At 40.1% G+C, this 15039-nt stretch overlaps 1 protein-coding gene across 1 annotated transcript in view; it reads right to left on the reverse strand.

The window, feature by feature from the left end:
- The window catches only part of Muc19 (mucin 19, oligomeric), an 87149-nt gene that overhangs the window by 16424 nt on the left and 55686 nt on the right, over positions 1-15039 (reverse strand). The window contains exons 29-37 of the mRNA XM_050131363.1: positions 9127-9222; positions 8141-8236; positions 7578-7643; positions 6329-6421; positions 4532-4627; positions 4264-4359; positions 2807-2935; positions 2263-2328; positions 556-751 (exon numbers count right to left, since the gene is read on the reverse strand). Of these exons, the coding sequence (XP_049987320.1) occupies positions 556-751; positions 2263-2328; positions 2807-2935; positions 4264-4359; positions 4532-4627; positions 6329-6421; positions 7578-7643; positions 8141-8236; positions 9127-9222 (934 nt within the window). The remainder of the gene's footprint in view (positions 1-555; positions 752-2262; positions 2329-2806; positions 2936-4263; positions 4360-4531; positions 4628-6328; positions 6422-7577; positions 7644-8140; positions 8237-9126; positions 9223-15039) is intronic.

The raw sequence follows: 15039 nt of genomic DNA on the forward strand, positions 1-15039 counted from the left end.
AAGTGGTTCTTATTTGCATTTCTTTCAAGGGCATTGGATATTTGTAAAAACTATATTTCAAACATTTGCAGGGAATCTTTATCCTGTTTAGTTGTTGGATACTTTTGCTTGCCTTCTTTAATTTTCCTTTTAGCTTACAGCAGACCCAGAACCTGACCTCAACCCCTCCAACCGCAGAGTCTAACCTCTCCCTTGCTTCTCATTGATCTGTGGCAAAACAGTAATGTGACAAATTTCCAAATTGTGTTCAAGGAACACTTTCCGAGATAGCAGAGCCTTTCTCTCTCCCCTAGGATAACACTTGGTGTCAGGGTACTCCTTCAGAGACTGGCAACTAGGACATAACGGTTGACTCGATTCTCTGCCTCCTTCCCAACCTCTGTCTGTTTTTTCTACCTGAAAGCTGGAACCATATCAGTGTCACGTCATGAGAAGTAATGAATCCAGTGATTTTCTACTCCATTTTTAACTTCTCATATTTTCAGAAGCTTTAGTTTTTTGCAGTAAGAGCAAGCTTCTAAAGATGGCACACATAACCCTTTGTGTCTGGCTCACATTACATCCATCAAAAGCTTTTTCAGCTCCTCCAATTTTAAGTAAATATGACAGGAAGGAGGGTGATCTCTGTTGTGAAGAGCCTGACAGTCCCCACCCTTCCCCATCAGCCTGTACTCTCTTGATTTTTCTGCAGGCTGAGTCTGTTCACTGTTTGGGGTTCCAAATGTCCCCACAACTGATGGTGTCGTGGTTCCTTTAAAGTGAACAGTAAATGTCTATCAGATTTGATGCAGAACAGATCTGGCTACTAATGCTTTAGATTATTAATATTTCATTCCTATATTTCTTAATTCTTCTCTGTTTCAACTTTCTTTGTTCCAACGAGTGATTACCAAATCTTCCATAACCCAGATCATTCTTGAATGCACGGACTGACTAACTGGATGCAAGTGATCATAGACATTTTTACTTGTTTCCCCTTTCAACACTGGAGTTTTGTGTCCTTTGCCTCCGTATTCTCAGCAGAGCCTACTGTAGAATGTCTGTGAGATGCTTATAACTTGCACCTCATTTTGTTTAGTTCCACATTCCTTGAGCCTACGGGGACACTTCAGTGTGCAATCCAAACCTCCTCTACTTGGTTCTCACTGGGAACTAGAATCTGTGTGTAGTCCCTTCTTCAGAATGACATCTTTACTATTTGTAGGGCTTTATATTGGGATTGATATGCATCACATGAAATGTGTGGATGCCACTACTGGGTAAGATGGCAACCTCTTCTTAATAATGGTACTTCTTCTTAATAATGCTTTTGGCAGAAAAGGAATTGCATCACAAGTCCAGACTCTTCCAATTCATTTACAACCTGACGATTCTCTAGATGCAGGAAATGGGGCTACCCCCTCCCCACCTTGTTAGATCCTTACAGGCTTATGCACTTCTGCCTTTTACCCTCTTGTTTGTTAATGTCACAAATCATGGCTCTTTTATAAAATGCTCTGGGAATGACCAGGTGAAGACATTAAGAGTTCCCTACATTCCCAGGAACCAAAGCAACCTGGGTGGCAGTCAGTATGTCTATGTAACTCGTGCCATTATGATGAAGGCTTTGGATGTTTTATAAGAACAAAGAATAAATATTAGCTCAGTGCCTGCTTCTCTACTGGTTGCTCCAGATGATGCACCTGGGGTGCCTGAATTTCCTCAAGGATAAAAATTTTAACATAGGAAAAACAATTTACCATCTTAAGAAAGCAAGTAATAATATTGTTCCATTTCTTTCTTTAAAATGATGGTGACATCTAACTAAACAAAGTTCATCGCTGTCTTTAGGGTTTTTTAAATGAAATTCTGTGAAGTAGGTAGACTCATATTGACTCCACCAAGATCATCTTCCTCACTACGTATAATGAGGGGAGGGTGATGCTCCAGTATTTTCACTGAATGATCTTGTCACTTATTGTATTTTCTCATGCAGCTATGTGCATTCTTTGCCTTTCTGGTGTCTGACCTCCTTAACTTTGTCAATCATATCTGTAAAAATATTAATTTTGACTGTACAAATTATTTTACATGAGAATTGTATTTTAATGCTCTTTTTCTGTATTCTGAGACCCAAGGGCATAGTTTTAATCATGTTGACACTTGGTATCCCACAAAGGACACTGATCACATCCTTCATGGTAGCCTGACCCTTACTCAATTTTAATGACAAAATTCCCAGGTCTAATTGCAGGATGAGCCCCTTCTCTGTTCCCTTAGTACCTGTTCTTGCTGATGCACTGTTTCCAGAAGTTCCAGTAGTGACAGTTTTGTCTCCTGCGCTTGTTCCTGTGTGAATACATTTGAATTAGACAGTGTGGTGGGTAATCTGTCAACTTGATGGCATGCAGAATCCCTGTGGAAACAGGCCTCCTGACATGTCTATGAGAGAACATCTAGATTGGTTTACTACATGTGGAAAGCCCACCACCCAACAAGTTGGTGATATCTCTATTGACTATGGTCCTCATCGCAATAAAACAGAAAGGGAGCTGAGCATCTGTACCCATCTTCAGCATCTGCTCCCATCTTTGCTTTTTGACTGTGGTGCAAACTGCCTCAAATTTTTGTTGGCATGTTGTTCCTGGCCTCAGGACTCAGAGACATAAAACCCATACTGTTTTTTTGTCCTGTCTTCTATAGGAAAACATGTGGGAATCAAAACTGTTTCTTAGCATTCTTGTACTATCCCATCATCTTCTCCCTTTACTAGTACTGTGATAGTGGTACCCATCTGGGAGGTAGTAAACTCCTCAACCTGAGGTACCTGTATATCCTGGGCTTGTAGTTCCCGGGCTGTGCTCCTTAGCGGTGCTGCTTCCCTCAACACTAGATGTTGGCGTAGTGCTGCCCACTGCCACTGCAGAGGTCCCTCCAGATGATGTCTGGGAGATACCTGCTGATTTCCAATGATAAATAAGTATAGTTAAAAATTGCAAAGGAACAAATTATTATGAATAGGAAACAAACTTTGATTTTCTCTTCCTTGAAAAATTTGTAAGCCAGGTGTTGTGGTGTATTCCTTTAATCCAACAATCACTGGAAATCAGTGAGCAGATCTCTGAGTTCCTTGTCAGCTCAGACTACAAAATAAGTTTTAGGTCAGCTAAAACGGCATAGTGAGATCTTGTCACCTAAATAAATAAATAAGAAGTTTTCTACCCATGTAAGCTTGAGTGGCATCCTAAATACTTTCTCAAGGTAAATTGAGAGTAAACTAAATCTACTGAGAGGGCCATGGATTATGAAGCATCTTAATTGTGTGAAATTCCTCATAGTGATGCTGATAATTTTAGGATTGTCTTAGAACCCTGTGAGCATCTTTGCACAGAGGACTGAGTACAGCATTATTCTTCAGCTCCTGTATCTTATGATTGTTTTTTTTTTTCACAAAATGAAGCTTGTGAGATTGCACATTCCCCTATTTGTTCATCACATACCACTGTGTACTTAAGTTACAACAAAACCAATACTCAATATGTTTAACCTCTCTTGGACACTTGGCATCTATAATGGATAATCTTCATTATCTACTCTAATGTATCTAAAATCATGGTACACATTTCTAGGCTATCTCTGAGTATGCTTGCAGAGATATGTCCCTGAGAAGGGAAGACCTAGTATGGTAGTTGAGAGCATCCCATGTGTTGGGGTCCGAGACTGAATGAAACAAAGCACCAGCATGCGTTACTCTGCTCCTCACTGTGAACAGTGTGACCAGTCATTTCATGATCCTGATGCCACCGATAGAACTCTGTCACTTATATAATGTCCCTGCCAGGAGGGACTTTATCCTTAAACTGTGAGCAAAATCAACTTTCTTAACAGGTTGGGTGTTATTCATAGAAAGAAAAGTAACATTGTGTGACATCAACAACGTTCAGCTTCACCACAGAACTTCATCTCACTACATGTTGTATGAAAGACTTTCTTATCTCCTGCCTGGGTGTTCCCCTCATACCTGTTATTCCCTGTGTGTTTTCACTGGGAGCTCCAGTGGTGGCTGCATGTGTTCCTCCACTTGTTCCTATGACAAGAGCAGTGATTTGGGTCACCGTGATAACCACAACAGCCTCCCAAAGGCATTTACTTCATCACTACATTCTTGCCATTCATTTCTACAGTGTGGTCCTCAGCCACTTTTTTTGCTTTCATTATGATACTCAGTTCTGGCCACAGCTAATGTTAGTCCACAACAGAGTCCCAATGGACTCTCTGTCTTGCCTGCTGGGTTTCCAGAGGTGACTCCTGTGAGTGGGGCTCCAGATGTGGCCTCCGTGCCTGCTCCTGAAGTAACTCCCACAGACTCTCCAGTTGTACCTGGTAGACAAAGAGGACTGCTTAAAATGTGTGCTATAAAGTCCTTCTGAAGGAAGATATTCCTAGATATGCATCCATGCATCACGCTGCAAGCATTTCCATCCTTCCCCTGCAGCCATGCTTTTACTTCTACCCATTTACTCGGCAGGAAGACATGCCTGTCCTGACTTACCCAGGTTTCCTCGGCTTGTTGCAGTGCTGATGTGTGCACTGGAAGTTCCGGTTTCCTTGTCAGTAGATGTGGTTGTGGGTGTAGAAAGGACTCCACCTAATTCATAAACAGGGTTCAAAAATCTCATAGACAAAGAAATCCTCTGATGCTGGCAATATGATTCCTCCCATTGCCCAGACTCAGCAAAGCTGCTTACACCAAGTCCTCTGTCAGATAAGGTAGAACAATTCCAACACTGTCCCCAGAAAGTAAACTCTAATCAAGCTTCTTTTTATTTTTTTAACATAGTTTTTTCATACATTGTTTTTCATCATGTTTTCCCATCCCACAACTCCTCCCAGAGTCTACCCATCCTACTTTGTTCTCCCCCTTTCTCTTATGCTCTCCCACTCTCTCTTTTTTTATACACACACGTGCACACACGCACACCAAACCCTACAAAAATACAAAAGTGAAAATCAGAACAAGCAAAAAAACAATGAGACAAAAAATGCCAAAATTAAACAAAAAGTCCACATACACACACGAAAAAAAAAAGCTCATTATATGTTGGCCAACTACTGTTGGACATAGAGCCTGCCTTGGTGTGTGGTTGATATACCCAGTGACACTCCATTGGAGAAAACTCATTCTCCCTTTGCCAGCAGAGATCAACTGCAAATAGATAAGGTTAGGTACTCGGCATCCACTTCCCTGCTCTTAGTCATGGAATGACCCCATCTGGCTTGAACCTGTGCAGACCCTGTGCGTGCTTTCACAGTCTCTGTAGGCTCATATGTGCAGTTCCTGTGTGTGCTCCCACAGGCTCTGTGAGCCCATAAGTGCATCAGTCTTGTGGTGTTTGAAAGAGGCCCTTTCCTTGGAGTCTTCCATACCCTCTGGCTCTTCCCCTTCCTCTTATGCATAGCTCCCTGAGTTCTGAGGGCTAGCCTGACTTTTAAACAATCTATGGTCATTGAGCATCCTTTATAATTTTCAAATTATTGCAGAGAGATGATTTGAAAAGGACCAGAAAAAATATCCCAAATGAAGTATTTTAATTTAATCATTTGTTTTATACAAGCCTTCAATGAAAAGATGTGACATTTATCTAAAATACCAAATTTCCCATGTTGTGCTTGTTCCTTGCTTCAGACAGAGTGAGTCTTGTTTTCAGTGTGAGCAATATGCTTGTAACAGGTTCTCTGATACAGAAAGACAGGGCACGTTACTTTCTGCTTTCAAAGCAGCTTTGATTTCCCTACACTTCAGCACCTCCTCCATTCCAATAATGATCAAAAACATTCTGTGATCCAGAGAACCCCGGTATCTGCCTATTTCCTTGCTGAATGGATAAGTTTGTTTACATTTACTCGTTTAGTAGTAGAGTACTGGAATTGATTATTTCTTAATTTAGAACACACATAGGAACCAAAGTGTGGGGCTTTCATGAAATCCTTACCTGAGCCCTTCTTTTAGAGGTTTGTATTCTATGAGTCTGTAATAGCCTAGGACAGACGTCTCAAATTTTCTCTAGTTGGTACCAAGGATGTCAGTCATGGCCATAAACCAACTAAGAGTATCGTCTCTACCAGTGAAATCTTGGAACCATCAACCTTAAGCACAAGGGCATCCAGATTGCCCCCAAATATCCAAACTCAAGGTAACACACACCCCCATGCTCCGGGCATTGTGTTTGAGGGACAGGGCTCTCTAACTTGGCTCTCACTGGTGCTGTACATCTTCATCATGAAATGGAGCCAGGACACGGAGGTCATCAGATCCTTGCAAACCCATTGGATGCTCCCTTTTACTCACCTGATTTGCTACTAGCAGAGGCTATGGATGTCACGGTGGAAGCTCTGGGGCTGGTAGTTGTAAGGCCTGAAAACATTTCTGTGGTCCCTGGAACTAAGAATAGGTTTGGACTTGTAATATTAGGCATGTTTCTCATGACATTACTATGGGTACTTGGCAATGTCAGAAAAGGAAGTTACACTGCTTTCTAGATCCCCTCAAACCAGTTTCAAATCCCAGTTAGAGACTTATGATATAAATCTGCACATTAAGCAGGAGCATAAGATGCTATGGCAAATGTTCAGGACAGCTGAGTTGCCAGAACCAATGGCTATAGTGCCGAAGCTCCAGGTTTTGCCCCTGATACCTGATGTGCATCCACAAGGTATTTAGCATATATTGCCATATGCTCCCTTATTGTGCACAGTAACAGTGTATTCATCTTAAGTTTGTGTCTGCTATTGGAAGGGACAGAGACCTACACAGAGAGACAGTGACACTGTTTAAAAAAAACAGTATGAGAGAAGGAAAATAAAAGTGACAGAAACAGGAAACGAGGTCAAAGGATCAAACTATCTCTTTTTGGAGATGCTAAAATAACAGACAACCTACGTAAAAATTGGCTATGGAATTAATAGAAAGTGCTCAAAAGAAGAAATAAAAATAGCTATAAGATGTTTTAGTGAGTGCTCAGTGTCCTTAGCTCTCAGGAAGATGCAGATGAGAACTTCAAGACCCACTTCACCCCAGTCAGAGGGATCTGCACTCGGTTCTCTTGGAAGTATAATCTGAATTTTTTTCTGTTCTTTCTTGTGACAAAGCAGATGTACCAATCAAGCCAAAACCATTGTTTCTTTGGTTCTTGCTCTATATAAACCAGGTGACTCCTATTACAGTGATCACGAGTCCATTCCATTAAGGCACGCTTCATTAATAAGGTATGGCAAGCCTGTAAGCTTTTTACTAGCTGATCTTATTTATAGAATTGAATTTCCTTAATAGTTTTTCCCTGCTGGCTCCTGCCTGATTATTGTCTTATCTTCTAAGTGTGTACAGCTTTAGAGTGTGTTGGGATGAGAGGGTGTGCCTCCAAGACTGTCTTTCTTACACTTTGTACAGAATAAATACTTTAGTTCTCTCCTGGCCTTTGGGGCACTTGATACCATCTACATACCCTTTCTCAGATCTCCTTAAGAAACCTTATTTATGGCTAAATCCTAAACACTGAACCTGTATGTGTACAGGCTAGAGATCTGTGTTCCCAAAATACCTGTTCCTCCAGATGTGTTTTCACCAGCAGTTCCAGTGGTGGCTGTATCTTCCCTGCCACTTGTTCCTGAGGGAAGAATAAGAGCTTCATGCATTCAGCTATGTAGAAGATACTTTCAGGGAAGTTCTTACCTTCACTCCTGCCCTTATTTCCTGCATTTTGGTCTATGTTTGACAAAGTATCTCATTACAGTACTCTGAGCTCATTACAATATTCTGTGGTATAAGCAAAGCTTCCTATCACCCCACAGTTCCACAATGGACCTCTAAGGAGACCTAGCCTTGCTTGTTGGGTCTAAATTGCTAGTGGTCTTAGTAGTTGATAACAGTCTAGGAGTATTGCTCCTGTAAAAGCCTGAGGTTGGCCTCTTGAGTCTTCTTTTCTACTTACTAAATATGACAGAAGCTCTGGTCCAACATTTGCTAGCTTTTCTCAAGTATGAGATGATAGATTCAAATCAAGTGTTAACCTCTTGGGCTCTTCTAATACTTTATCTAATAGCCAACTTTTGGTGATTTTGTGTTCATCCACTAGGCAGTAATAATATGCATGCTCTGACTCACCCGTGTTTGCTGGGCTTGTGACTCCAGTATTTGGTCCCCTGGTGGTGCTGCCTTTCTTGATGCTAGTGGTTGGTACGGAAGTACTAGCCATTCCTCCTGGTGAAAACAACATGATGCTGATAAAGACATCAGCTAATTGACTTTGCTTTATAAAAACCCACCACTATTACTCTCTTTTCATTTATCTTGGACTTTAAGTGACTCGATCCTGGTAACCCAAGTGGCTGGCAGACGATCAACAAGCCACACTAGGACTTTCTACTACACCTATTGTTTCTCAGATAGGGATATTATTGGAGAAGGATCAGGGTGGTCCTAATGAAAGGACCTCTGTAAAAGACTCAGCCTGGTCCCTCGCAGGGCTTCATCTGGATGCAGATGCAGTCATTTTCACCTGTGCAGACTTCTAGTCACAACCTACTACTGTGTGCCAAGGGGGTGGGCTGTCACTAGACAGAGCCCTAGAACACAAAACTGTGAGCCAAATGAGTCGCTAGCATGTCATCATGGACGAATCCTGGATTTTGTCCAGTATTCCAGGTGACTTAGCCTAGGCACCAGGTCCTTATTATCTTTTATTCTCCACAGGGTCAACTTGTAGTTGAGCAGAAATCAAGGGTTGCTTGTACAAGTGTGCTACAAAGCAGGGCTTCAGAGGTTAGTTGCATACCCGTTGAGAAGACTGTGCCAACTGTACTTTCACTATTAGCTTCAGTGGTTATATATTGAGAAGTTCTGGTTGATCCTGATAAAGGTTAAAAAGAAAATCAATAATCCAGGCGGAAAATGTACCTTAGAGTTCCCACCCTCAGAGAGTAGAAGTATATAACTGTAGCACGATACACATAAATAAATCATTGAAAGGTTAAGATACCTGGGAAAACCACCCAGGTCTGATGTTTATATATGAAAACCACTATCTGGGTAGCATGTCTGAAACCAGCTCCTTGGCTGAGACCAAGATTCTTTGTTCGTCATTAGTGTACCTGTCGTGAGCGCAGAACTAAAGCTTGAGCTTGGGGCTGCCGTGGAGCCTGCACTTCCCGTTGTAGAGAGATCAGCAGCTGAGGTTCCAGTAGAGTCTAAGAAAACAGAAGAGGACTTTCTCATCTAATGTCACATTGGACTTTGTCACCAATGAGCAAACTAACTCTCTAATCTTTCCACTATAAAAAAAATAGGATAAATAAATTCTCATTCCTATGCACACTTCCCTGCAAACTGCTGATAACATTTAAAAATTATCTTTCAAAAACCTTGCTTTACTTAATGCTCTTTTTAAAGTTTTGTTCTGGTTGTTTTTGCAAAGACATTTTTTTCAGCAACTTTATTAAATTATACTAATGCTTACTGTTAAGGGCCAGTTGACTCTAGTTTCCTTCCTTTTCCTATTTTCATATCATGTTAACCTCTGATCATGTCCCAAGCATGTCATAAATCATTTTCATTGTTTCATGAGATGCCTTGAGAATGGACTGACCATTACATGTCTCACGGCATATCCCAATAGCTCTCTGACCACAAACCTTTTCTGCTCTCAGTGGGTGAACTAAAATGACTACTCAGCCATTAGATACTTTCCACCATATATAATAGTTTGTAAAGTAGTGTTGAGGGTAGATAAATGTTTTATTGAATATCGAATAGCTTATAGTCTAGGTATAGGTTTAGGTTGAATTATCGATATTTGTGTAGATTTTAAAACAGTGAGGTCATGATATGCTTTCTAATGCACATGCACATATACTTGTTGTCTGCCATTCATGGTACCCTACAGGTGAACTGTTGGCTTAGCTCACAGCTCAACATCCTTGCTTCAGTCACCCCCAGTTTCTCTGACTTGAGTAAGGTGCTTCTCCCTGCAGACACGCGCCATCGTGAGGCTCCTGAGATGCACGTCACTCTCATCTGCTCTTTACTGCTTCTTTAACAGGGATCTTCCTCACCACACTGCTGGGAAGGCAGTGGCTGTGCTTCATTTTCATGAGGTCTCCACACAGCTTGGCCTGGCCTCCAGCTTGTGATGCTCCTGTTTGGCCTCTGTGTGACACTCTTGCAGGCATGTGTCACCAAGCCTGTTTAATTCAGTTTCGCAAAGCCAGAGCCAATCAAAGGGCCTACCAGATAATAAGTACTCAGTAGACATTTGTCTCCTAAATAAATGAAAGTTGTCAAAATACTCTACCCATTTTTCATCCAAAGAACTGGACATGAGGATATTAATTGTTCAGTTCAAATTTCTGCTGGCCAATAACAAAGCTAGAAACAAAGTCAGCTCTGCAGTACCGGGATTATCTCCACACTGCTTTCTGTGTGATTTGGCCTCTGTATCCTATGTCACTTCATAAAGTTTTAAAGTTTTCTTTTTTATGCATGAACCATACTGGTGGAAATACTAAACATTACACATGGCAGGCATTGAAGAAATGAAACAATATGTTTCTGGTTACTTAAGAAAATAAACATGGAGTAATGAACTAAGGTCCATTTTTCATATCACATAAAAACCAAACATACCACTAGAAGACTTAAAAGCACCCATTATGTAGTTATGTATTCTTCATATTTCAACAAATGCCATTCAACTTTTGAGCCCTCATTGTCGGTAAAGAGAAATGAGATCTGTCTCCAAGTCTACTATTTTTGCATAACAGTCACTCTACAAAAAGAAAAGCCACTTCTCTGTGGAGTGTTACCAAAATTTCTGTTACTTGGCAAGGTGCTCATTAAGTAAATTTAGTTAGAATGGCCAAGATCAAAAACACTTATGACATCTTATGCTGGAGAAGTTGTCAGGTAAAGGGAACACTCCTGTATTGCTGGTGGAAGTGCAAGCTAGTACAGCCTCTTTGGAAATCTGTATATCAATTTCTCAGAAAATTAGGAAACAACCTTCCTCAAGACCCAGTAATACCACTTTTGGGTATATATTCACAAAGGCTACTCAATTGTGCCACAAGGACATGTGCTCAACTATGTTCATAGCAGCTTTGTTTGTCATAGCCAGAACCTGGAAACAGCCTAAATGCCCCTCAACCAAAGAATGGAAAAGGAAAATGTGGTACATTTACATAATGGAGTACTACACAGCAAAGAAAAGTAATGACACCTTGACATTTGCAGGCAAATGGATGGAGCTAGAAAACATTATATTGAGTGAGGTAACCCAGATCCAGAAAAACAATTATCACATGTACTCACTCATAAGTGGTTTTTAAACATAAAGCAAAGAAAACCAGCCTACAAATCACAAGCCAAGAGAACCTAGACAATAATGAGGACCCTAAGAGAGAGATACATGGATCTAATCTACATGGGAAGTAGTAAAAGACAAGATCTCCTGAAAAAAAGTTCTAAAAAAAGTGTGTTGGTGAGCCTTAGAGGAAAATGCTTCATTTTATATGTATTATAAAAATAAAAGAATAGCAGTTTTTTGTCTTTTAGATTTCAAAATAAAGAAATCAGTACTGCAGACAGCATACTTTCAGAGTCTCACCTTTGAATGGTTATTACAGCTCCCCAGGCAAATGGACACTGGCCTGTTATTTCTTACACTTAGTCAATGTCATGTTCTGCTCAACAGTCTGTACCCAGTCCAAGGTGCTCACATCATCAACAGAACCTGATCTGTGCCCGCTGTGCTCCCGGCATCCACAATGATAAATGGTGGTATTATCCACACCTCAAATTCATTATTAGTTTAATGGCTGCGAAAGTCTCCTCCTTTGAGTGTAATATTATCAAAGTTAAAAAAAAAAGGAGGAGGAATTGTAGATGAGAAGCTAGGCCTTCCATCATCTGATCATCGCCATAAAATCCGTTTATCTGGGAGGTGATTTATTCTTGTGACACAACAAGCTACAGGGACATTATTAAGAAAAGCTAAAAGACACAATTCACCTGACAATTTGATATTCATTTTATATATGCAAGGGTTACTTAGCAAATTTAAAGTGCCCACATAACTTGTAGCACAATGGAACTATTTTAAAAGGAAAAAAAAACAATAAAATTATTTTGCTTTTGTCTCCCTATTTTAGAACATCAACTATGGCTCTGTGGGTAGTAAGAAAAGAACAATAGATAGGACCCTGATTCCTGTCTGTATGAAGCTGCAGGCATCATCACAATCTTCTCTTCAAAACCTTGGCAACATTATTAAAGAACATCTAACCCCTTCCTATAGTGTCAAACAGGGAGGGGCGTGTGGGGAACAAAAATCCTTCATCAGGAAGTGTGAGGCTTGCCGAGATAGTGAAGGAAGGTACTGACAGAGCAGACTGCAGCGTTCTGAGTCATTAGCTGATCTCTCGATGCTATACTAATGAAGCATTTAGCCCAATGGGTCTCAGACTTCTTAATGCTGCGACCCTTAATACAGTCCCTCAAGTTGGGACCCCAACCATAAAATTATTTTCTTTCATAAAATTATTTCCATTGATACTTCAGAACTACAATTATGCCACTGCTATGAATTGTAATGTATATACCTGTGTTCTCCAATGGCCTTATGTGAGCGACCCCTGTGAAAGAGTCATTTGACCCCCAAAGGCATTACAACCCACAGGTTGAGAACCGCTGACTTAGCAGTTACTAATACTGTAAGTCACCAAGCAATCAGTGGAATTTCAGCAAAACTAAATAAAACGCTGGGATTCTTCGAGACAAAACATAAAAAAAAAAAAAGCATCACTAATAGAACAGTGAATAAAGTCAGTGGCAAAGTTATGGGCAGCCCTCCTGCCCAACTCAGCTCCACACTGAAGCTTGCATTCGTAAAGTGATAGGATGTAGAAGAAACAGTTCTCATAGGCTCACAGAGACAGATTTTACCTGAAGCACTTTACCAGTTGCCTACAAAAACCCTTTCCTTTCAAAACTCGGGTAGTTTTTGTGCATGCAAAGTACTGACAAAATAAAACTGAACGTTTGCTCAAAACCGAGTCCGGGAAGAAGGAGACTGTGGTGACAACGGTGACAGTGTGCAGCCACTCGATACTCACACCTGCAACTGTTTCCCCTATTGGTCAGCGCGCTTGCTTACCTCTGGGATGAAAGCACCCATGGATGGAAACTGTACTTAAACAGTCACAAGACTCGACACTTTAGTAGGCAATTAACTAAATGGAATGTTGGAACAGAACCAGTATGCTCATCTCAGAAACAAAGCTAAGCTCAGTGTGAGGATGTGGTTCACTGCTCAGGGCCCAGTTAATGCTGAGTAGAAATTATTCTGCAGTAAACATGACATTATACAGAAAACCCACTAGTTACAATTACTAATTTCCCTGGGAACACGAATTGATGAGCCCACAATGCAACAAAACACCTTGAAGTGAGCCAGTCTTCCAAAGATTTTATTTTTTGGTATGGCTAAAGATAATCCAAGAGAATACGAAGTTGGCAAGAATAAGCATGTGGCTCTAGTTTCAAAAATAACATACCCATCTTAACACTTCTTATTGATTTGGGGGTGGTACAAGCTACATCACACTTGTGGATGTCAGTGGGCAGCCTGTAGCCGTTGGACACCAGGGATTAACCTCAGGTCCTCAGGCTTGGTGGTAAGCCCTTTACCAGCTGAGCCATCTTGCTGGTCTGATTGCTAATACTTTGATATAAGGAATTGCTTTTAGTTTCCTTTGTCCAACACTCATTGATTTGTATATAAAGGATAATGATTATCAAATAAATAACATTGAGCATTATAAGATGCTTTAAATTATATTTGCCATTCCATATTATAAGACATTATAATCTAAAAATCAGCTTGTTTTTATAAATTTTTATTCTACAGAAGGAAGGTTATCGTTGATAAACAAAATACATGTACTCAAGGACTTATTAGCTTAAGTAATATTCAAACCCAAAATCATCCCCAAAAAAGCTCTTTGCCAATTTGCAGAAACTGAGTTACTAAATTTCTGTTTTAAAATAAAAACTATTGTTACAAATGTTCAACATGTTAGAATAACCCACTCATTTTAGAGAATTTGTCAGATACAATTGCATAGCCAGACCCTAGATGTAATTGGGAATACTAGAATGAAAAACCAGGACAAGCATCTTTAGAAGCATGCCTATTTTAGAATATATAAGTTATTAATTCAAAGAAGAAAAGGAATCAAGTAGCTTAGTGAGAGGAGACCATGAACATGATGTTTTAGAAATAATGTGGATTTGGAAGGGCAAATCTCTTTATGATTTTCTTATTATTTGTGTATGTGAGAGCATAAAGGTAGAAAGTCATAGTGATGCATTGGCTGGTCACCTTTTCTCAAGCATTTTTCCTCATATTTTCATTTGTCTAAGGTATTAGACTACTCAGTGATTGTTAATCTTTAGGTGGATAAACTAGGAACACTGAATGGGAGAATTTAGACCTCAGTAGTTCAAATAAGCAATCAAACAAATATTTATACTATATGCAATCTATCTTAGGTTTATACCTGAAAAATCTTTTTATTTTTGGTTTTCAAGACAGGGTTTCTCCATAGCTTTTGGTTCCTGTCCTGAAACTAGCTCTTGTAGACCAGGCTGGCCTTGAACTCACAGAGATCTGCCTGCCTCTGCCTCCCGAGTGCTGGGACTAAAGGCGTGTGCCACTACTGCCTGGCCTGAAAAATCTTTTGATTTAAATAACTTTTATAAAGTTTCTGATGTATCTACTATTGCTTTGGTGCTTGATATTATAACTGCTTGAATGGGTGCTGCTTAATTTTTGAGAAAACAATTGAAAAACTAAACTTTGTACAGAGGAATATTATGTTCCTGAGAACAGGTATGGTCGTCCATAAAATAGCTGAACTCAAAATTATTATTTCAGAAAACTTTGGTCACAAAGGCAACTTAAAATGTGGGAATGAAGTTCTAACAATTATAACTCAAACATAAAAGTC

This window comes from Alexandromys fortis, unplaced genomic scaffold (assembly GCF_014885135.2).
Source record: "Alexandromys fortis isolate MF-2015 unplaced genomic scaffold, M_Fortis_MF-2015_v1.1 scaffold_28, whole genome shotgun sequence".
NCBI classification, from domain to species: domain Eukaryota; kingdom Metazoa; phylum Chordata; class Mammalia; order Rodentia; family Cricetidae; genus Alexandromys; species Alexandromys fortis.